At 38.6% G+C, this 25,257-nt stretch overlaps 2 protein-coding genes across 4 annotated transcripts in view; both read right to left on the bottom strand.

The window, feature by feature from the left end:
• Positions 1-12,734, bottom strand: part of fbxw7 (F-box and WD repeat domain containing 7) — a 109,886-nt gene extending 97,152 nt beyond the window's left edge. The window contains exon 1 of the mRNA XM_087174917.1: positions 12,268-12,734. The gene's annotated coding sequence lies outside the window, so the exon portion shown is untranslated. The remainder of the gene's footprint in view (positions 1-12,267) is intronic.
• Positions 12,735-18,713: 5,979 nt separating this feature from the next.
• The window catches only part of tmem154 (transmembrane protein 154), an 8,940-nt gene continuing 2,396 nt past the window's right edge, over positions 18,714-25,257 (bottom strand). The window contains exons 4-9 of one of the 3 annotated variants that reach the window (XM_023409490.2): positions 24,807-24,848; positions 24,326-24,496; positions 23,745-23,799; positions 23,045-23,121; positions 22,435-22,477; positions 18,714-19,866 (exon numbers count right to left, since the gene is read on the bottom strand). In XM_023409490.2, the coding sequence (XP_023265258.1) occupies positions 22,446-22,477; positions 23,045-23,121; positions 23,745-23,799; positions 24,326-24,496; positions 24,807-24,848 (377 nt within the window). In that variant the 3' untranslated portion in view covers positions 18,714-19,866; positions 22,435-22,445. The remainder of the gene's footprint in view (positions 19,867-22,434; positions 22,478-23,044; positions 23,122-23,744; positions 23,800-24,325; positions 24,497-24,806; positions 24,849-25,257) is intronic. The other 2 variants (XM_023409491.2, XM_023409492.2) reach the window with 2 other exon arrangements.

The following is a 25,257-nucleotide window of genomic DNA, read 5'->3' as shown; positions in this document are numbered from 1 at the left end:
GAGCTCCAGAGAGAGGCGGTGATTCTCAATGGGTTCATCACTACGAGCAACGCCTTTAACATTGGTCACTGATTTTCCATTGTCATTCAAAATATTTCCATAAAAATGCAGATTATAGCTGTTTTTATGTTGTCAACTTGTGATCACTTCCCACAAGATGCATTTTAGAGTTACAATAAATGAGCCCAGAGCCAGAACAGCACCACTAGACAGACAGAGTACGTACTATAATTTTGATAAACAGTACATAATTCTTGAACGAGAATTCGGGCCAGAGAGCTGTGATCTACATAACTTCAAAATCAGCGATTTCAAACCCATTTCTGTGCAGTACCATAAAAAGGTTACCACACATTTGAGTAATACAATGTAGCCTACTGAATCCTCAAACAGAACAATGACAGAGTTTTTGATTGAATTGAAAAAAAATGGTTAGCTTGGTTTTGGCCTTTAGAAACTGTAAATCATTAGCATGGTAAATTCCTACCATTAAAAAAGGTGCACATTTACGTGTGAAACTATTATTGTGCAACACTGCAGTCAGTCACACTATTAATCCCATTTACTGGTCTCAAAAGATTTTTGGAAACAATAGAAAAGGACAGACAATGCAGAGTGTGCCAGCAATAGACACCAGCGTAGTGGGGAAAAGACAAGGACAGGATGCTACAGTGACCCTTTTTCTGTGGAATTTAGAAATTAGTAATTATGTCAGTGGTTCTCCATCCTTGTCCACAGAGGAGAGACACTCACTGGTTTTCCTTCAAGGCATCTAATCAAGGACTAATTCAATATTTTAATATTAATAGAAAAATCAGCAATATGCTCTTTTCAGTGCATCGGTGTGTATGCCACTGATTTACCTCTATCATTCGTGGCTTTGTCCTTCCTGACTCCTTTTGGGCTGATGAAATGCTAATTACTAATTTGCAGCTATTCAATACAGGGCTCCGCTGATGGGTGATGATCTCAGTGATCGACAATCATCAGAGCGATCGCCAACAGTTTATGCCTGTGCCACGATATTTGGCTTGTTTTCCGATTTCAACACCAGTGCACACATCAACCAGTTGACTGTCACTGAAGTGCTGTTTGATGGGTGTAGTTGCCACGCTGCGATTAAACACAGCAGAGGAGACCAATAGACAGCCAGAACAAATCCCTTAGTTTTGTTTCTTTGTCTGATGTATTATAAAGGTTGTAAACAGAACCTTTGGCTCAACAAGGGTCAAGTCAACAGGAGAAGGCAACTTCACATAGTCACAAGATGACAATCTGACTACAGATAAGATCGCCTAACACTAATTTCCCCATTCTATTTACACTTAGCCTACAGATAACGCAAAGGTAATCCTGATCTGGTCAGCATTTCTGTTTCTTCATCTAATAAATTGCTACCTACAAACTTATTGTCTATCTACAAATCAATGCACTTGTAGAGAGAATCTCTTAAAATCTAATATTTATTAAAGACATTCATATTTGTGGAAACAATTGTGATCATTTTTCATTTTGCAGAAATGATTAAAAAATAACTTAACCAGAAAACCACATATTAGTTGACTCATCATCAAAGACAGAGCACTGATTATGATGAGTTCAACAGTCCCTGATCAGGAAGGAACACATTTATTTCACACAGTATTTGGTCCATACAAATGAAGGCAACAGGCTATCACATGGGAAAAATATGTCGATCAGAGGAACCCCGCAATTGCTGGTGTCCTCCAATTCTTTCAAAATTGGAACACAGTATTTGGTAAATTATGGGAAGACAGTCACTAGGCATAAAGTTGAGTTATATTTTTGAATCAACCCTGCCATGCCATTAACCTTGCAAAGACAGCTGAATTCCCCGCAAGTGAGAATCCATCTTTCCAGACTCCAAGCTATTTGCTTGTGGTCGAACCACAGTGGTCAGGCCAAACCGCATCCTATGAGGGAGGAACTACTGACAGCTACAGGTATGTCTTGGGTGTGACAACAGCGAAGGGCTACTGTTCATTAAGGCAGTTCCTAAAGAAGTTAGCAAGAAGAGCAAAGAATGGCACTGAAGGCCTTTCTCTGTGGAAATAGATGTTTTCGCTCTTCTCCTTGCTGGCTTCGGCAAGAGTTTGATTTACCAACTGGTTATACTGGTAGTGAAAAAACTGGGATGAATGCAGAATCTAATTGGTTGAAGTTAGTGGTGATTGAGGGTGACAGACATATGGCTCATCTAATCACCTGCAAAGTATTTTTTGAAATCACCTGTCCTTTTCCCAATAGTTTTTAACGAAGACTTCACAGATGGTTCTGTGTAACAAACCATCTGGCACATCGGGTTATCACGGTATGGGACCAGTTCAGAGAAATAGAGTTTGAGAGTTTGTACTGATTGTCCATTTCTCCAAACCTTAGGTCCACACTGCCCCCAATATTCAGTGTGAAGGAGCAGATGAATAAGAGCACTCAAGCGATCACAAATTGTGGAAACTAAATTTAAGCACTGCAGTAACGCAATCTTATAACAACCAACACCAGACAAGGACTTGTAGAAATCCACAAAGTGCATTACCAGATAGTAACATATAAATCCAGGCTCTGTGAACAGTTTAAAGGTTCGCTCATGAGATTTCTAACAACGTCCTCTTGGGCCATGAGACAGTGGGGGACCCCTGACCAGGCTTGTAAGAGAAGCCTCCATTCACAAGGACAGGCGTTTCCATGCCAACAGGACCTCCGCTGGGAGAGGCCTCCTTTTTCATCCTGCACCTCTGCTGCAGTCTTAGAGAAGGACTGGTGGGCATTTGAGAGGGAATGAGTTGTGGGTGGCAGTGAAGAGATGCAATTGTGTTAAGGCATGATGGAAAAAGGTCTGAGCTGAAAACCCCAGAGCCTCCATGTAGTCTGTGATAGAAAATCACACCAAGACTGGAGATAGGTCTGCGTGCTGGGGAGCTAGTAGGGGATAGAAAGGTAAATTTAACCAGCCAACATTAAGTTATATAGATTTTTTTATTACCTTTTGATATTCACTCCAACCAATGTCTGCACACCACCCAGGTACAGCAAAACCCTCTACAGCCTCACTCACCAGGCATACCAGGACAAATCCTGGTGAGCTGCCACAACTTTGTCCGTGGACCATAAATCCATAAAGTTTTTACCCACCCTGTTGTATCAATCTCTCTCTAATGGCCCTCTCTGTGTGCGTGTGAGAGCGTGCAGTCTAGTCCGAGACCAGGCTCAGCCAAAAGAAGACAGAATGTGGTCACTGTCCAACAGGTGAGGTTGAGACAGAGATGCACTTCCTCCTAAAATGTAAATCATTCAGTGAAATAAGGAACATTTACTTTGACTAGGGAAGGTCTGCTCTTTGTAAGAACACTGTCCCATTACATGTTCCTGTAAACACAGCGAGCGAAAGATACTGGTAATGATACTAGAACTACTAAAAGTCTGCTTGTTCTACACCACAGTATCAAGAAATAAAGGAAGTGTCCTTCCTAGGACAGGATTAAAAAAGTCTCTGCTATCCATATTCTACCTTACCATAATTTTGGACTATAATATTATGACATTTTTTGTCCCAAACTGCTACTTCCTCTTGTCCCTGCACTATGTCACCCAGCGTTCACACTATGGTCCACATCCAAGTAATATCCCTGAGAGATTCCTCTCTGTGCTCATTAACCAACTCAGAGCTACATGGCACAGCACTGAATTATTAACATGCTCCTTGTGCCTCACAGAAACAGAGCAGAGGGCCATTCACAACTGTAGAACACACCCACACTCTGCTATAGCTGCTTGTAAATCTCCAGTAAAACCTCAGTGAGTGAATTCAAACTTATCAAGAAAGCATTTTAAGAAAGCTAGGAATCAAATATAACGTAACATGAGTAAGTAAGTCTGGTAGAGAACAAGGAACATACATTGAGCGTATTGGATAACCACAGGGCATGAGAAGTGAATAAATTATCACATAGAAATTAATGTCTTAATGAAGGTGCGAAGAGAGACATTTTAAATTCCACAGAAAGAGGTCTCACATTGAAATTGGACTATATTAAAACACTGACAACTCAACATGAAACCTGACCTAAGCCTTACCTTTATTAATATGTCTGCACAGGTTTGGCGCTACAGAATATTATCTGACTAATATCTGAAAACCTTCTCCTTCATAAATGTTTCCAACGACACGGTCTCCCTCCGGTATTCAACCACAACCCCATGATTTCTGTCCTAATGCTTCAACAGTGGCAATAGCCATTAAATGCAAGGTTTGGCTAAATAACAGTACTTCAGGGATAAGACCAAATGCTACATATTATAACAAGGTTTATTATATTTTTCCCCAATTTGTAACTAGCATGTATCAACATCCCACACCTTCAAATTGACTCAGGTGATATCAAGCCAGCATCATGTCTGAGCGAAAAAGCTAAAGCTAGCATTCCTTACATTCATGTGGCTATGTGGCAACAGCAACAGTGACATGGGGGACTGTCAGGTAGACTGGTACTAGACCTCAGATCTGATACCAGGCCATGAAGGACCAGTATGACTGTACAAAAAAAATTATTCATAGAATTACCACCTCACAGTTGTATGCCTCCAACAACCAGTCAAGCTGCAGGAAATATGGTCACAATATCTCCCTCTGTTTCTGAGTTAGAGCATTGAATAATGGGAATAATGGTGTTTTGCAGAACATTATGATGTCAAAAATATGTTTTGTGAGGTCAGTGACCTTGACCTTTGACATTTAAATTTTAATCAGTTCTTCTTGAGTCCAAGTGAATGTTATATAATAATATAGTAATAAACATAATACAGCGATGGCTGTCAACAGCACGGAAGCATAAAAGCAAAATAATAGGTATGTAATTTTATAGGCTCGTACAGGCTTTTTTTCCCCAGTAATTACCTTAAACTTTTGTTACTCCCTGTAACATCTCCAACAACAGGATGCTGATTTTGTGTTCCTGTTGCAACTAGCTCGGTAAGTTGAGTAAAAACATAAACAAGGAGAGTTTGAGAGCATTCAAGTGTTTCTTCGGGGATCGGTGTGAATATAAAAGCCCTGTCATGCATTGTAATATCCAAATGTTTGACCTGCTTACAGTCTAATCATTGTTTCTGAACTCCTTGATGTTGTCCACTCTTGTTCCAGAGTCCTACTTAATGACTTTCTTAAAAAAAAAAAAAAAAAAAAAAAAAAAGAAAGAAAAAGAAAGAAAGAAAGGAAGAGAGAGGGAGAGAGACGGGAGATCCCTCTTTCTTCAAGGTGACTTGGACCTCCCCACAGAAAAGCCCTTTAATTTCCTCTTTCCTTGATCTCACTTTCTCTCAAGTGCCTCTGCCCACACACAACGCTAACAGCAGGCTGGACTTTTGTAGAGCCTACTCATGTAATATTTGTTTCTCCTCTTCATTCTTATTTGCACTGTTTTATTTCCTTCTCCGTTACCCTGTTTACTAACACAAGTTTCTACACTCTATTCTTCTTGCCTTTACTTGCTCCTGCTCTTTTTCCAGGCTTTTCCCCACTGAATCCCCCTCATCTACCTTTCTATCTCTTCTCTAATCCTCTCGCCCGTCTGTCTTTCACAATCCAATGATTGTCTGAATTTGTTAAATTTGATGAAAAAGGATTCAGGTAGCTGAGAATAAATGGCACATGTTTAACAAGACATGACAATATCACTTCCCACTTTGAGTCTCTCATCTAAATTCAAACACTACAACTAAAGCATCCCCTAACCACTTGAGAATCTAACCCCACACAGTAACACTGGCTTGTACTCTCTCTCAAGCCTCTCTACCTGGAAGAAATCCTCAAACTCATTTTGACCATTACACCTAACTTGTGCCTTCAATCCCTTCCCTTTTCTACCCTCTGGACTCTTTAAACTATCATCATCAATTTCTCAATCCCTCAATCCAGCTGATGTCACAAATCACTCATTATCTTCTTGCTCTCTGACCAAATGTGCCAGTATCTCTCCTTAAACAGTGTTTCGGTTCCCAAAGGACCTGGATGACTGCCCATTCTGGTCAGACTGCACTCACTGCATTACTAAAGCACTCCACTTCAACACAGAAGCTTCTCTCTTCATTCCTCATTCTTCTAGTCCTTTTCAGTGCCTCCAACACCGTCACCCAGACGGTTCCTGCCATCTTTGTTGACCTGGGGGTATTTCTAATGTGTGGCAGGAAACTTCAACATCTAAGCTGCCACTGCCTCTTCTAGCTCAGATGAAGAAATGCTTTATGTTGAAACGTTGCTTGCAGCCTGTTATTAAAAAAAACAGGTGCTCCAGGTCTCATCATTCAAGATCCTGCCTCATTTGTCCCTTCTGTTGAGGCACCGGTTTAAGCTCTTAGTATGCTAAGATACACATAACCCTGCATCCTTAGCAGGTATTCAGTACATTTATTCCAAATGTACTGTCATGGTTTGCCTCCTTAAAACTGGATGGCACTGAAGAGTTATTACACAGTTCATTTACATGAAAATACACTAAAGAGCAAAATCACAGCAGTATAGCTTGAAAGCATCAACACAATAGTGGGAAAGGTAAAATTCATGCCCTGGATCACCAGAAACGAACTGCTCAAATATGAGGCACCTACACAGAGGAAAGTGAATTTGGGGGGATTTTATTAACCTTACTTGAACAGTCCATGTGTCACCGAGATATAAAATCTATAAGTGGCTATAAGTGTAAAAGTGCTTAAAACGCATATAATCCCAACATCCCTGGTTCAGTATCTCAGCTTTGTTGCAAGTAGGACTGCACCCCCGTTACCATTTTTCCAAGTTGAGACTCTCGAGTCACCGGTTTAAGCCAAATATTGGGCACACAGTGAAAGACACAAAAAAGTGGGCATCCTGGTGGTAGTTCTGTTACAAAAGTGCACCACAGAGCATCTGTTAGCCAAAGAGAAGAACAGCAGTAGAAGCATCTACTTAACAAACATTTAACATCGGAGCAGCAAACAGAGGTGAGTCGTGCTGCTCTCCAGTTCCATCAACCTTACTCTGTTTCCATTACAGCATTAGTTTTGTAGTTAGGTCATTTTGAGACGAGACATGGTCTGGAAAAGTTGGTAGTCATGCTGTTATCCTGCCCGGACAAAAAAAAAGTGGAGTGATGTGACTGACAACATGAAATTCGACTCGCTTCTCAACCCATGATTCAAATCTTCAACATTTGTTTGACCTGATTGCAAGCTTCCTCATATTTTCTGTTTGTCTTTACAATCTACTGTCAATAAAGGCAACAGAAAAACGCTTGAATTTTGAAATCTGTCAGCACCCTCCCAAGGCCTGCAGTAGAGTTAGCAGTGATGGGGACCACAGCACAAAGAAATCTAGTGTTTTCAATCTGATGAAAACAGAGGAGAGATCCTAAGAACCTTTTACATGGTTGCAGTTTCCCCATTTTCCCAATAACCCAAGATTAAATGATACATTTCATAACTGGGTTAGCATTCAGAGGGATAATGCGGTTGCCTGTAGGAAATTTCTTATCAGCAACCTCAAAAAAGTTTGTGAAACAGTGCTCGTCAGTAGCTATAAGTCTCACCAAAGAATGTAGGTTACAAATGTGCTTCTAATTGTTTTTCATTATACAAAGTTCAGTGTAGAGCCACCAAAGCCAGTCTTGTCTCTAAGAATGCATAACACCTGACCACTGCCCACTATTTACACCCTTAATAACCAATCTCACTCTGGCCCCCTTCATGTTTTGTCAATATGCACTTCAAAGCCAGGAAATCTCACTGTCCATATGAAAATGGTTTTAGGAAGCCCTGAGGTCAGTAACACAGCAACAGTCTCAGTACTGTGGGAATGTGAAGCTTTCTGCAAACAAAGTCTAGGATACCCCTCATCTCTCAGTCTCCAAGGCCTTGCAGCAATAATCACAGCCAGAAAAGGGTATTTCATCACACTGATCCATGTGAACTGAAACTATGCCATTCTTGTCTCAATATTGTTGAGATATCTTTGTACTTGCCTTCTCTAGTCCTCACTATTTATGCCTCAATCATGAAGATGGAAGAACACACACGTCTCACGCAACTCCATGCATTAAATTGTTTGCAAATAAAGGATTAAATAATCGCTAATGGTGTAAGCACTTTCAAAAGGGTACATTGAGTGCATTTTAACTCATATGGTAAAAGCAAGAAACAACAAAATGAACATCCCGTTTTACAAAATGTTCATATCTGCTCATTATTTGTCTAGTTCATCTGTTCTACAGCCTGTCATTTTAATGGCTGTGGCACCATGGGCTGTAGCAGAAGCCATACAATCTGTAATCATCAGTCCTTTATATAAAGGACTATATGAAGACATTTACGTTTACTGTCATATAAGGCAACAATAGCATTAAACCCACACATGTGGGAAGCTAGAAGCTGCAAATGCTGACATTTTTACCATACAGTGTGTAATAATCAGTTCCATCTTGGAAAACTTTTGTTGTAAAGACTTTATGACAGGATGCAAAGCCATCAAATACTGGACCATGACCAGAACAACAATACTGGGTAATGGCAGTGTACGTGCCTGAGCAACATATTAATATTTGACATCAATGCAGGAGGAAAAGTCCCCACACTTACAGAAAATCTCTCAGATTTCCACAAATATTCCCAAAGTTGAGGTCATTTAACAGCCCAACTGTCTTATCATGAAGGTTAACAGCCCTTCACGGCAATTTCAAATATGCTTTCAATACAATGCTGCTGTATCAAGCTAAAGGCAAAACGGAACAGGCTGAACTCCAGGAAACAAATTGGTTGTTTTCTATTGGCTTTAAAATCAAATAAAACTGACTAATTTCAAGTGACTGTGACGAACATTTTCTCCTCAATGGATCTATTCTATAACTCTTTCTAAGGGCATGCTCACATATACGGCACCTAATTTCAGACGAAGTTAGAGTCTATATTCATATTGAGTAATTTGTTATCCAGGAGTAACAGGTATGATAGATTAGAACCTTTTTTGGGCTGTCCAGAAACCATTTCATCTATTACACAGATGCCACCCAAAAAGTATTTTTTCACGTTGCCTACAGATTAATAGATTTACTAAGTTATGGTCAAAATGGGTATCCTACATAATATGATCACGGCCACACTTTATGGTGTTAATAAACTAATTGACCCTTGGTTGTTTGTCTGTTGGTTGTATGCATATTTGTGTATGTATGTTGTAAAGAAAGTGTGTACAAACTTTTGACTGGTTGTGTATAAATTTCTTGCCTTCTTTTCTGTCTTAAAATTAAAATAACTTACTGGATTGTCTCCCAACATGTTAGTGCACACCCTGGTTATTATACATCCCTTTTTTTCAAATGTGAAATAGTTATGAGAAATTCTATTAGATATATTTTGTCTATAAAAAAAAAAAAAGGAAAAAAGACATTGAGATGGGAAGGTTTCTAGGCTATGCTGTTAATTTGCGAAAGACTTAATACTTTCTAACTGCAAGGATATTTCTTTATAATAATTGGTGAAATGTTCTCAATTATCCTCTAGATAAAGAATTGCAAAAATAGAGCAAAGATAAACCCTACCTTTAAGCTTCTTTCAGCTTTTGTTGACACTGTGTCAGAGAGTTGTTGACTTAATGCTATAGTTTTTTTTAACTCTTTACACAGAAACCCATTTGTAAAGTCATCTATGTAGAAAAAGCCTTGCTTAAGTAGATGCTTTTGTAATTTGATAAGTAAATAGTAAAGTATCTGTCTATTGACTGTGTGTTAACAGTTGGATTCTGTGGTTAGCCTCTGCATTACATTGATCTTCTGCATAAAAGAATACCCTCTCCATAGTTGCACTTTTATCATCCATGTGATTAAAAACATTTACAATTTCTTCCCCTGAGGATGATGTTTGCAATGTATGACTCTTATTACATTATCCTTAAAGCCACTAATCAAAATACAAAACATAACTGACACAAAAAGCATTATCTGTTACTTACTGGTTCCTTTCCTGCTTATTACAACTTTTCTTACCTAACATGAAGACGACCAGTTAGCTGTTCCAATCACAGCCAATTAATAAAAACACTCACCGCAGATTTACAGGTCTTGAGAAGAAAGGCAGGCTAACTTGACATAATGTTGTCTGGTCAAAAGAAAATTTAGCCTTGATCCAAGATACTGCTTTCAGTCTTGACTTCAGGACCAAGAGATAGCTGTTTTTTAACCTTGCTATCTTTAAGATGGACTCAGACCTGAGAGGTCAAGTGAATACCATTACAAAGCAGTTGCATTCTCCTTGAATGGAAATAAGTGCTCGCTAAATTTTCTTTTGACCAGACAACATTATGTCAAGTTAGCCTGCCTTTCTTCTCAAGACCTGTAAATCTGCGGTGAGTGTTTTTATTAATTGGCTGTGATTGGAACAGCTAACTGGTTGTCTTCATGTTAGGTAAGAAAAGTTGTAATAAGCAGGAAAGGAACCAGTAAGTAACAGATAATGCTTATCGTCTACGCGACCTAAAACAACATATGGTCAACTTAGGGAAAATTAGGATGTGGAAAGGAGTGAAACTGAAACTTTGTTTCTTATGTAATGTATTTCTATGAAATTCAGTTGTTTAGCAGTGATGTGGTATGATCAGTTCCAAGTCTTGAGTCTGTAAATATACACCCACGGGTTTGGCTAACCTGATATGAATGGAGGAGGACAATTCAGGTTGAAAGTGAGTGCCTCCCATTAGTCTAGTCTCAGTTGTAAACATCACATCCCGGTGTCAGAAACCTTTTTGACCCCTTTTAAGAAACTTTTCATACCTGAATATATTACCTGAAGTACTCCAACAGAAATCAGGATACTGTGGCATTTATATACCTTATCAAGTTTCTCACTCTCTGTCCGTGTGCCAGTGCATGTACTCAAACTCAACTCAAACTTATGATTTAGATTATGAAGAAAAAAGAAAGTTATGGTAAAAATTATGTAATGATGAGCTACATACTGAACTAAAAGTTGGTCTGGTTCATCCTCCAAGTTGAGGTAACATAGTCGGTATAGACAGAACAGGTTTGCTGGATGTCAAGGACTCGCAGACATGCAACCGTGTTTATCTATGTCCTACAGCTGCAACTAACAATTATTGTGATGGACAACTATTATTTAATTGATTAAACATCCAAAACATGTCAAAATTCACTTAGCTGAACTTGACTGCTTCAAATGTCATGTTTTGTTCAAACAGAAGTCCAAAAAAAAAAACCCCAAACATTCTGTTTACAGTTAAAAGACAAAAAAGCAGCCAATATATGCATTTGGATGAACAAAGTGGTCAGTGGATATAGGTGATTCCTGACTAAATATACAGTCAGTTGCCAGTTTATAAGGGACACTGGTTTCTACAATATTTTGTCGACCATACTGACATCAAAGAGGGCAGATTAAACAAGACAAACACCCTTTAGTAAAACACAACACAATGTAAAACCAGCACAGACAATAGCCTCCAAAATGGAACAATGAAACATTTACAAAAGGTGGGACTTTGTGCCTATACCTAATAAACTGGACAATCCAAAATTGCTTCAACTAGAACTTCTGAGAGAGCAGAATGTTACACCTGTGACTTACAAAGTCAAAGTAGTTTTGTGAATCCATTTGGTCTTCCTAAATCTCAAGTCTTTCAACAACCCATAAACAGTGCTGATTGTCATTATCCCGTTAATTGGATTTATCCAAGTAAAGCCACAGAACTAAGGCATAAAGTAACTTCGTATGGGATCAGCCTGCATATGACACATTATACCCTGAACAGCAGAGCATAATTAACTTGCTAAATTGCGCCTACACATTCTTTTTGGACACTATGACCAGATTAAATAAAATCCACGCTTGTTCCGTCTTTTAATCAACGTGTTGCATGGGCATTAAACTCCTCGCACTTTACAGCTTTTAGCTCAGTTTGTGCAGCTTGTTTAAAAGACTCGGTGTTAGCAACCCGAGTGATCCAACACAGTTAAACAAACTCTTCCAGGTTAAATTCGCGCAAGTAACATTCCCACACGGTGCGTTCAGCTACAGCGAGTTAAAAGATCCGACTTCAACTTCTTTCAGCTCGATAACAAGCTCCACATCACCGCTAGCAATGCTAACTCGGCTAACCAGCGAGCTACATGTTAGCTGGCTAATGCTAGGCCGCTTTCCCACTGGTACATCACAGCATTGCAATATTTCACAGTTGTGATCCTGCACTTTGTGATTTTACACAATGTTTACCTCAGTAATGTGAAGCTGGACAAAGGTGGCGGGCCTCCCCCGGGGGCTCCTTCTGGTCGTGTATCCAAACCGAGATATGCTAAGGAGCTTGATGAGGCTAATGCTGGAGGCTCCGCTGAGGTATGTTACGCTCCTGCTTTCGTCTCTTGGTTTCCCACCTGCAGCAGCGAGTGTTTGCAGGCAGCTACCAGCAGCTACCGCGTTAGCACCGTCAGCTAACTAGCCTCTACAAGCCGAGTACGAGTAATGCTAACTGGCTAGTAGCTTAAAACACAGCTAACGTGAGCCGCTCTGTCAAACTGACGCCTGTGTCCGTCCACCTCTTGACTCTGTTCCTTCACTGGGCGCCGTATGATGGCCTCCGACCATTACAAGAGGGAAAACACATCCACGGAGACCAAATTTTTGCTGTTCACAGCCTTCTCTACACCCGCCAGGTTCGCTCGTCTCCGGACTCTCCACCGACTAGTGTCGCAACATGATGATGGCACGTTTTTGTTTGCTAGTGGGCGCTCAAATGTGATGTCATAGCATGCTCCCAGGTGTGTTTAGATAATAAAGCTAAAAATCACGTTAGAATAAAACGTCTGACCAAAGTTTTAAGTACAACGACAACTGTAAGTTAAATGAGTAAATGGTCAATATCAACAAAATATTAAATAAAAACATTCTTGTGTTTATGTTACCCAGAATTTTAAATGTACTATTTTTAACCTTCATGGGTATACAGAACGAATATGGTAATGGCCATGTTTTATTACTATTACTTCACTTATTGATTCCAATATAATTTACCTCTTTCTTTGTCCATCCAATTAATTAGTGATGGAATTGGAATTGTAAATCAGCCAGTTGTGGTAGCTGTGCAAAATCATGCAGGTACACTCAGATAACTACTCTTTACAACTGTGTTGCATCTTATAGCGCTCTACGCATCCAACCTTGAGGCAGATGGGCCACAACAACGGAGGACCAGGTTAGGTTCCACTCCTGTCAGCCAAAAACAGAAATCTGAGGCTGCAGTGGACACAGGCTCACCACAACTGAGGCTGCTGAGGCACACAGATGGTTGGGTCAGAATTTGGCATCAATAGCATGAATCCATGGACCCAACCTTCCCTGTGTCAACAGTCAGGCTGGTGGTGGTAATGTAATGGTGTTGGGAATATTTTCTTGACACACTTTGGGTCCCTTAATACCAATAAATCATTGTTTGAATGCCACAGCCTGTCTGAAAATTGCTGCTGAGTATTGCACAATTTACCATCTTCTAGCATGATAATGCACCATGTCACAAAGCAAAAGTCATCACAAACTCATTTTTCTTGAATATGACAGGGAGTTCAGTGAACTTCAGTAACCTCTTCAAAGTGCATTACAATGAAAACAGGCATGATGAATTAAAATAGAATTAAATAAGATTTTAAGTCTTACATAAAAAAAAATGTTTATCCTCAACATAGCTGTTTGAGCAAAACAAACTAGATTATCTCTACAGAGTTCAAAATATTTACAAATGTTTGTTATTTTCCTTCAAGACTTTATTTAAAATTGCATAAAAACAAAATGTATAATTTATGTTTTGAACTTCAAGATTGAAAATTTAGTTTGTTTCTTCAGTATTCTTGCCCTATTATTGTTATCGTTATTATCATTGTTATGTTACTATATTGTATGAGCTTTGGTTTTACCATTTTTTTAACTTCTTTTTTTATGACAAATGGAAACTGAAAATATATTATAATCAATAAAAAAAACACAAGGGGAGAGGCTCCAAATCCAAATTTGCATGGTGTGTCACAAATCGTGCCAGATGAAAACATGAAAACCTAAACCTAATTCTTCCCAGCATATTGAGCCTTGTGTATTTATGGACAAAAAAAGCTAGGTGGATTAGTGTCCTCCTGCTCCTGCTGCTGCTGAAGTTAGCCCTACAGTGCCAGCTATGGTTAGTTTTGGCTCATGGTCATTTTCATGCCCTGTATCTGGATCCTCCAGGGAAAGTCTGAAACCCTGAGATATCACTAAGCACCAAACATGCGATCCTGAGAAGTGTGGAATTGCAGCTGGCATCCAGTCAATGAAAACTGAAAAGCAGACCCTGGAAACAAAGGATGGCTGTAAATATCCTCACTTTGTTATTAAACACACTCAAATAAAGGTTTGACAGCTGCTGTAGCTGTATGTGCTTTTAAGGAAATTGCTTCTGAAAGTGATTCCTCACAAACATCTGAACTCCTGTCTGGAATTTTCTATGATTTCTCTGCCTGCTGTTTCAGTCGTTTTGTCAGTGAAGCTAAACACTTTTAATGAATTATAATGGATATATCTGAGTGTTGTATGTGTTGACGGCAGGGCTGGAGCTAGGATGTCAGAAATGCTGAGCTCATATGTTAATATTTCCACAAACTCACACCACAGCAGATGATTTAAAAGAGACCTGGAAATCATTTGTAAAATATTCTATTAATTTTTTTACATTTATAATTGACATATCATTTTAATTCAACTCAAAATGTATAGTTTTTATTTGTAGATCGCTTCAGAACTTACAGACAATGAAATTTGCGAATAAGCTGATGTTTATTCATAAATTTAATGAGTTGAATGAATTCTCAACAGTTCATTCACTCAATTCATCACATTTCTGAAGAAACATCATCAGTTAGCAAACTTCCCATGTGTTGTTCAATAGTAAAAACACCGTGTTTTGCGGATTAAAATGATCTACTGTGTGCCTTTAAAAACCCCACTGTGTGAAACATCAAATTATAAAATGTACATTATACTTCTGAATTCCCATACTAAAACAGAGATGTGCTCTCAGTGGTAGCTGCAGCCCTATCACCCTCTATCAAATGTTGTCCAATTGGTGCAAGAGGCAATCTTTCATAAGAGGCAGGGGAAAGTTTCACACGGTTCAAATTGCTCATCAAAACTTTATAAAGGACCAAACTCCAAACTATTGTGAAGTCTCCCATAATGGCACTCTCACACACTCTTACACGCACAGATTCCCTGGTGTATTATGTGTTTTCCAGTCGAAGATTGCCCAAGAATGACTGAATGCGATGATTGCGACAGACAGACGATGCTCTGTAACATCACAGCTCTTGAAGGCAAACAAACACGGCTGCTGGTGCGGCTGTGAAATGGAGCTGATAGAGTGTGACAGTCAGGAACACTGCCTGCCGGGCAGACAGTGATTCAGTTAACAAAGCTTGGTAAATTCAGAGAGATGCGTCACTGGAAATATGATGTTATGAATGTGTGCATCAGGGGATCACATCACATCATTCCTGTTCACTATGGCATACATGCCTAAACAACAAGTGCCGCATGCTGCAGGCTCAGATTTTTTGGTCACTGCATTACCATTACATAGTGTTTGCCAAAGTTGTGTTGGGTGACAAGCATTGCTGTTTTATTTGCATGTAAACCAGTTCAGCTAGTATCTGGCGCAGTGTGGGGTGATGCTGCCTTCACACACAGTCAGTAAAACCCTACACCTGCTATTGTAGCACATCTGTCTGAAAGTTTTATTCAAGTCAAGGGTAAAAGTGTATCTGCATTTTATGGGTTTACAGTGTATTGATAATAATAATCTTCATTTCATGAAGTTAAAAAGTTTTTCAAACAAGGTAATGTATTAAAAATGTTCCTTCTGTATGAATTAATATGTAGATCATTTTCTTGATAAATCAATTAATTTGCTATATGAAATGTCGGAGAATAGTGAAAAATGTCCGTCACAATTAAAGTCCAATGTGATATGATCAGGTTCACGTGTCTTGTCTGAGCAACAGTTCAAAATCCAAAAATAGTAAGCTTAGGATCACATGAAAAAAATCTGTAAATACTCATTCAAACTAGATATCAGAAATCTGGTCAATACCAAATACAATACTACAGCAAAAAACAATGGCTGTACACACAGTGTGCTAACAGACATGCACATTTGCATGCATGCGCGCACACATGCACACATGCACACATCTCCATAGTCAGTGTGCAATCAGCAGTTTAAACTGACAAACTGACAAAATATATTCAAAAATATTTATTTAAAGTCTGTGTCATGTTCTGACGGTCCGAATGCTAATGACGGTAGCCTACTAATGTTGTGAGCTGGTTGAGATTTAAAAGATGACACTGACTCAGCCAGACTTCAGACAGCCTCCAAAACTTTGTCTGTTCCCTCTCTGACCCTGGAACAAGCTACACACAGACTTCATATCAACAAGTCCTCCAACCTAAATGACCACATACTGTAGTTCATTTGTCCTGACCACCAGGAATTTTTCCTGAATTAGCGCAACTGTTAAAAATCACTACTCAGAAATAACTAACCCTTTTATAATGTGATGATCCCATAGTAAAGTTTTGGTTAGATTGGGGGGGGGGGGTCATGGGTTAAAATAAGTACTTTGCCAAGGTTAGAGGACCATCGTCATCATGGTTACAATAATAAGCACATGGTTAAGGTTATAGAACAATCATGGTCATGGTTGTCAACCTCATCCACCCACCCAACCCATCTCTACACAGACTTTGTCACTCTATAACAATGTCACCTCACTTGTTCCTTTGCTCCCGTCAGAATCACTACAGCCAGGTTTTGTCACTTAAACATAAACATGTCGTTTTGCTGTAAAGACAGATGCTTCCTCACATGACCACTAGATTTTAATAAGGCCATGAGGAAAAGGCCAAAAGTATTGCAATCAAAAAGTCCCATAACGAAATTGAATAGTGTTTTTAATAGAGCCTCCCTGACTGGTCTGTTCGTAATGCAGGGTTTCAGACATGACAAAGCTCCTCCAGAGCCACAGACGACATTTTAAAAACTGTTTTCAGACACTGGGTAGAACTAAACAAGACCAGCAAACTGACTTTGACACGTAAAATCAGTGGGGTGTGCTTTTGAATGTGATAAATATCAGTCCTTGACCTGTATGGGAGCCAGTGTAAGGAGGCTTTAACAGGTGTGAAGTTCTGGTGAAAATCTTGGTCACTGAGGTCTGTACAGTTTCTAGCCTGTCATTAGTTTTTTGTTTTTTTTGTTTTTTTTGTTTAACACAAGTGAAGAGCTGTAATAAGGCAACAGGGACAATAAAGGTAAAATATACTTTTGAGGCTGTAAAAACACGACTAGACAAGCCTTTAGGTATGATGCTCCAGACTCAAATTACTACCAAACAAAAGGCAGAACATTTTGACAACAGGCTTGATATACAGTACATGTATAAACTGTAAATCAGCATTTCCTTAGTAGTTGATTATGAAAATGTCAGTGATTAGTCAGCAGTGTCTGACCAGCCTGACAGGAGTGAAGATGAGAACAATGTGACAGACAGAACAACTGTCTGGAAATCTAATGAGACAGAGAATGAAAAGCAGGAGTGGAGTAAGAGACTTGTTTCTCATTTGTATTCATTGGTTTACATGGATGGTCTGTCCTTTCTCCCCCAGAACTTCTTCTGGTTTGAATTCCACCAGCTTTTCATAAGTGACTATGAGACATGCAGAGCTCAAAGAGTATAAAGGAGCAGATTCATATGTAGATTTACAGCAGGAGACGTACGAGCTGAAACAGAGAGTGTACAGTGACGGAAACACATGTTGGACAGATGTATCACACTTTAAACCTGCTGTTTTGTATTAATGGTGCTATCATTCTAAACGGATTTAAATGTCACTTTAAAAAGGTTTTGAGTTACACTTACACCAAGCTGAAAATATTACAAAGCCATCGTTCTAACAGTTGCACAGAAACAGATAAACACATTAATCAAATTTATTTCTGAGGCTTCTCCTTGTTCTTCTGTGGTTTCATTGTACCTCGTACACTGATTTGAACAAAGGTATCTGCAAAATGAATAAGTGTAGCTGTTAAGAGTTAAATGAATGTACATACAGTATGTAACATCATATTCAAGGTTAGTTATTGCTATTCATGGAAAAATCCATCCAATAATTGTTGAGACACAATATCAACAAACACAAATATCAACCTGTTGGTGGCTCCTGAGGAAAAGTCAGGGGATCACCAAAGTCATTAAAATTCATTGTTTGAGAAGCATAACCGACTGTACCGACCTTTGTGCAAATCCAGTGTGTAAATGTTGAGATATTTCATGGAATGTAAGTGAAAACTTAAACTGCTGGTGGTGCTAGAAGAAACGCCAGAGGATCCAAGACCAAAGACATGAGGATTCATCCTCTGAGGACCTTGAATATCTGAACTGAATTTAATTGCAATTAATCAAATTGTTGTTGAGACATTTCGCTCGAATTCATGGTGACACTAGAGAAAAAGTCGGAGGATTACCAGCCATTAGGATCCATCATCAAGGGGCCACGAATGTCTGGACATAAATGACATGGCAAGCCGTCAAATATCAGTTGAGATATTTTGCTCTGGACAAAAGTGATGGACTGACATATCAAGATATTTTCTTTATTGAAATTTTATTCAAAGCTTCATCAGGAAAATAAAAATACTACAGCCTTATATGAAATATTTACAAAAGGCATTCAATGAAAATATTATCTTTTGCTATTCTGTACTCCCATATTTACAGTGCAAGATTCTGCAAAATACCAACTGACACTTACAGAAAGTGGCACTTACGTTTAGATCAGTGTAATGACTGCTTAGATTCAACAAGCCAAAACTGGCAACCAGACAGTGACTATCTATGGTGCGATGGAAATCTTATCAGTAGCAGCTTTTGGAAAGCTGTTTGAGCAACGGGCAGTAATTTATCAAACGTCTCACAGACAGAAGACTCCTGATTTCACACTCTGAGATTTCAATCAGTTTCCGAATAAAAACTCTTTCTCCATTAGTCCTAACCGGCTCTGCACAGGCATGAAAAAGGAGTGGCCTTCTCTGTCATGCATGCCTACAATCCTCAACAGGATATTTCCCCATTAAAAGCTGCAGTTGGAGGGAGTCACACAGTGTAAAATAACAAAGAGGCTTTGAGCTGAAGATAAGCCATCAGCAGAAACTACGAGCAGTCATACCTGTGAAGGGCTGGAGAAGAGTATTGACTTAATGCACTTGTAGATGACCACGCACTCTTTAACAGTATGAATCAGCAAACAGGGAACGTTTTGTAGCAACAGCAGTGGGTTGTTTTTTTTTTTTAAACAAAAATACTTTTCCCTCAGGCTGACTCGATGAGACAGAAAATACTGTATATTTTACCGGTAATATTGGCAGTAAGGAATAAAAACAGACAAAGCACGAAAGAAACAATACATGAAAGGCAAAATACTGATCACTGTGATAAAAAAAGCCACTATTTAACACATTCACGTCCAATTGTTGCACGTTGCTCTCCACTGAGGACTTTCAGGAGGAGGGAAAGAGACTTTTAAAATTAATTTTTCTTGCTTAATGTTTTACTGAAAAAAAAAAATGTTTGTAAGTGTCCCCTAAGTGGTGTGACGTTGTTTCCTGGCAGTCAAATTACCTCCTGTGGTCACAAATGTAGCTGGATTATTGTAGAGAGGTCAGAACATCCAAGTTGGCAACTATGCATTGTTGACTGTGTGTCCTTGCATACCGGGAGAGCGTCCTTTGTTAACCTGCAGTAAAGGAATCATGGGAAAGAGAGGCGACAATGTCAGAGTCAGGGAGACAGAGAGAGAAGGAGAGGTCAGTCCTCTATAATCTCTGAAATCTGGTGACAGTTTGTTCAGGGAATAGTTTCACTCTACACTGTGCAGTATATCTTACTGGTACTGAAGCTACATATGCAGGATTATTAAAGCTATAAAAAAAAAAAAAAGTTTTTGTTGTCATTTTCGGTAAAGTCAACAAACAAAACAAAAAAAACAAAAAAAAACATAAAAGCAAAGAAGAAAAGTCTTAAACCTGATGCTTTGCTGTAATTCAGAGTGTTTTCTCTCATCCTGACTGCAATGAGGGCACGCCCACTCAATGCCACTAACACATGTTGGCTGTAGCTACTGTTCAGTCCATCTATAGCCTTATTACCACTACTGCTGTCATCAGCTTCTGCACAAACAACAGGGTGTGGTTAACAGAGCATCAAGGAGGGAACACTGTGGTCATGAAACTGACAAACTTCAACAACAAAAATAACCACAACACAATCTACACTTTCACTTCTGGTCAGTGACCTGAAACACACTCTGCACACAACCACAAATCAACAGACGAGCAAAGAAATATTTGGCTGTTAAATGTTTTCATGTTACACTTAGCTTCAATATTTGTGTGTTGGTGTTGGTTCCTCTTATTTATTAAAACACATACAGGTAAGTTATTAATCCTGCTTAATCCTTTCTCTGGAGTGCAGGCAGATATAAAAAATAAAGAATAAAAAATTATATATATATATATATATATATATTTTTTTTTTTTTTTTTTTTTTTAAGAGCAAGAGGTTAAATGATTATACTAAATGTAAAAAGGATTCACTCAGGGGACAAGCGAACAGGGAATTATAACCCAACTCTACAATCCTCCACAGTTTTATGGAGAGCTTTAGTGTTTTTCAGCTCAGTGTTTTGGTTTTAGGGTGAACAGCTGCACTGTTTTAGTGCGATAAATCCCCTGTGCACTACCTGTCAAGCACCAAATAGATCGGTAATGTTAACAATTAGCCGGTGAACACAGTGGAATATTTAGAAGCTAAAGAGCCAGATATTTCCCTCAGGAGTTGGTGTAGAGAAAGGAGAGTTATTTTTTTACTTACATTCATCAGGTGGACAGAAAAACAACTCCAAATTAATGCTAATTTTGCTCATTTTTGAATCTGCTGGCTGTGTAAACATACAATTATTTGCTAACATATTTTTATGAGTTGATACCATGTCAGGGTTGTGTGTATAGCTAGTTGTGCTGCTCCCAAGTGGCTTAAAAAAATATTACTGCAGCTTTGAGTAAAAAATTGTGCACTTTTTTCAATAAACTCAATTTAAAGTGTGTGTTTTTTTTGCTGGCCTTTGGCCATTTTGTTCATTTTCTTCAATTTGAATTAAACAAATTTTTCTAAACACCTTAACCAAACCATTGTTGTATTGAGATTGGCTCAGCTATGCTTCAACTACATCCAGTGCAAAGTAATGGGTAGGTTTTAAAACTTGCTTTTTCAGCAGCTTCAAAAACATTGTATACGCTTTCTTCCTTTAATTTGATTCACTACAGCGCCTAAGTTGCTGTGGAATTTCACAGGTCTGACAAACAGGGCACAGCTGCCGCAGTAGCATCACATTTTGCAACCACAGCAGCAGTAACATCACATTTACTTCTGTTTTGAGATCTCTTGAGTAATCTACTGTGTACAGAGTGCCTCCCTATTGAATGAAAGTAGAATCTAACCCTTGCACAGCTTTGGAAATAAAATCCTGAGAAAAAGCAGTGTGTAAATGACGTTGGTCAACATTCAGTAGAGTGGACCTTGACCTCGCCTTCCCAGCCTTTCCAGTAAGGAGACTATCCCTGGGTTAAGTTGCGCCACACTTCCATGCATGCCTGTTGTAATCACTAACAGATGTTAGGGTGTTTGTGCTTTCAAACAATACCATGTGTAATAATGAAAGGGTCATAGTTCATCAGTCACAGCCATGCTAGAAAACCAGCTGGTGCATCACAACAAACAGGCTGGCAGAAAAAATAAAGCGTCTGGAAAGACTTAATGTTACCCAAGTCGACTGTTGATCTGTGTTGTGTTAGCATTGTTGTGTAACAAGCCGTATGTGATAGGTTTGTCATAATGCCTCAATGTGTAGCTATAACATGAATATTTACACTCTTGCTTTGAGAGTATTCATAATGAGATAGTTCATCTGCAGTAGGTTGTATTCACACCTGTAGGAATGTTGCATAATAAAACAGCTCATCCTGTGACACAGTGACTGAGCCAGACATCAAGATCGCCAAACAAGGCTCAAAGAAATGATTAAATATTAACAAAGGATACCCAATATAAATGATTTTTTAATGCCTTTATATTCACTTATAAAGACATAATATCAATATCCAGATAAAATTTCACTACAATATAATAAAAATGCAAAGAGATCCCATGTTTTATGAAGTTATAAGCAAATTTCTCTAAAAGGAATGAATAACATGAAACTGAATCAAGGCTGGATGTTTTCATAACAAGTGTAAAATATGCTCACCATAATTAGAATCATGCATTTTTAGAGTCCTCTGCAGTTTCTCCTAGAGCAAGCAAACCAACAGGCAAACCCTATGAATGTGTATGCTCTAAACCCTCATAAATGTGATCATTGGTGTCACAGAAATGCTGCAAACAAATCACATTCTTACATCAATACGTATTAAGAAATATACAGACTTTACAAAAATGACTATGTGATAAACTAACATCAGACAAGACAGTGACATTCTGCCCTTTGCTGTATGTCAACAGTGACCTCTGCTGGATAAACTCTACCAACTCACGTTACTGCTGGAAGAAACTCTTACTTGCCTCTTTATTAGGTGCACCTAGTTAAAACAAATGCAGGCTAATGCAACAAATCCTACCTATGTGAAGGTTATGAGTTGTTATAGTTATAGTTGTTGTTGAAACTGTTTTAAAAAAGGGGTCCAAAGAGGATTTGATGCAGGACTGTTGTATTACACTGCATCAGTTTCAGCTAGGTGTACCTAATAAAATGGCATTTGAGTGTATTCCACCTCTCCACATTTCCTTTCATGTTCATGTGTTTTTAAATAGCTTCCTTTAAACTTGCTGCAGGTTTTTGTTTGTTTCAAAAAACTTACCATCTTTTTTCATCCATTGGTCCAACTCCTCCATTTCTAGTTCAAGGACAGACGGTACGTCTTCTTCAAACATGGGCCTAAAAGGCACAAAATGTTTACTTTCAATCTTTCTCACACCAGCAGCTGGTTTCACTTGAACATTATGTTGCTAGTAGGAACAGTTAACAGGTCCACATCAGTTTAACAGACATTGTTAAATCCACTATTTGATCCAAGCAAATGTTTTAGGTACTCTTTAAGCGATAGCTGTCTTATGATTCTTGGGTTGTTTATTATTAATTTAGTTAAACTGCAACAGTTAGCTGAGTCCACTCTCCTTGTTACTGTGTTAATGAATTTTTTATAACACCTTCTTTCCAACTCTTTTGTGAAGTGAATCTGATGTTCGAGATGTTGTAAGTAGCAGAGCAATTACAACTGGAGAAAGATATTGCGTGTAACCACAAGACTTAACTCGCAATGACTCCATCTTTAACGCAATGCTCACAATTGCATAAAATCCAAACCTCCTTTACGCACATGTTGTGTTTTGCAGACAGGAAATTACACATTGAGGGTAAACACTTGCTAAGACTTGGACATTAAGATTGATTAAGATGCTGTACATTAAACTGAGATGAAACATTTTAACATGATTTGCTACATTCCTTTAAATTAGCATTTGTAGAAAAATCAATTAGATTAAATTCTCAGTACTTACATTGGCACCTTCTCAGTGTTGGATCCATCCAAATATGGATCTTCTTTTCTTAGCTCTGTCAGAAGAGAACATGCTTCAATCACTGTTATTAAAACGGCAAATAGAATTACAGTAACTGAACACAGCCCATCTGTAACTTTAAGTATCTAACTAGCTAAATAGGTTGAGAGATATTGGAGTTATATTAATTACAGATATTGATAAAGAGTTGATAGTTGAGTTTTGTTTAATATTAATTTATTATGTTATAAGAATTAAGTCAGACTTATCATCAGTTGCCCCAAATTACATAAAAATATATTTTCCACTTAACCCTGCTGGTATCTAGTCACACATAAAAGCATCTGTAGTAATTACATAGTAATTTGACACTTGATAGTATACTCCACAGATCTCACTGCAGACAGGTGACATTATATATTTGCTGTTGTGAAGCTTCCGATGCTTTGAGCACCCAAAAATAAAATTAACTTTCACCCACTGAAAAATCCCTGCAAATGAAACCAAAACAATATGCACAGGGAGCCAGGTGATTTGGGTGAACTGACCCTTTAAAGTGTTCCCTCTTGTGATGGACATACCTTGATTTCTTGTTTTGTTGATCCGTCCGCGGCTGATGAAAATGCCTAAAACTATCAGGCCAATGATTATGACCACCAGCCCCACGAAGAGCGGGATGATGATGACACCCAAATTCTGTTCATCGTCCTCTGGTGGGATGGTGGAAATAATAGCGCTGGGGTCCACTGCTACTGCAAAAATTTCAGCAGAAGCAAAACAGCAATGATCAATCAGTCATCATCAGCGCAGCCAGGCTAAACTCAGAGGCTTGTGATGTATCATTTGAATAACTACATGCATCCTGCTGAATTTGTGCCAAATTTCTCTGGAACCAAAATGCAAAACTCTTTCTCTTCAAATCAGATGGCACTCAAACTGTTGTTATGTTCTGGGATTGTCATTTTTGTCTAATTATTAATACGAACAGTATAAAAATGATTTTACATTTACAGGGAATCTAGACACAAATCAGTACTGTGCTGCTATGTTGGTGTGACATACCAGGGAGGAGAGTTCCTGAACCAGTGTCTTCCCCATCGCCCGCTTCAAGTGGAAACAAAAACAATTAATGGAAATAATTAGTTGATTTTACTGACAGGTTTCAGTGAGTACTGACTGATGTACTAGTTTTGTTTCCTCTCTCCACACGGTGCCAAGAAGCGATAGAATAAAGGCGAGTTTGATATTCTCAGGTCTGACAAACAAAAAAAAACATTCAGAGCTTCATATGTGCAAAGTTAAATTTGTTTGCAGGTGGCTTTGCTATTTCACTCATAGAGCTGCATTTGATAGGCAGATAAAATTAAAAGAATGTGGGAAGCTGATTTGGGTTCTACAAGTGATCGACCAAAAGATAAATGTGAACAATCCATTCATGTTTATAGCAAGAAACTCAGCTTGGCAAAGTAAGTTTCATATCGCATTTTTTCTTTTGCTCTTTGTTTCTGGCACT

This window comes from Seriola lalandi, unplaced genomic scaffold, assembly GCF_002814215.2.
Source record: "Seriola lalandi dorsalis isolate HSWRI2012SDOR001 ecotype SW California unplaced genomic scaffold, Sedor1 jcf7180002054394, whole genome shotgun sequence".
In the NCBI taxonomy this organism is placed as follows: domain Eukaryota; kingdom Metazoa; phylum Chordata; class Actinopteri; order Carangiformes; family Carangidae; genus Seriola; species Seriola lalandi.
The sequence above is the reverse complement of the archived record's forward strand: the minus strand, read 5'-3'. Positions and strand labels throughout refer to the sequence as shown.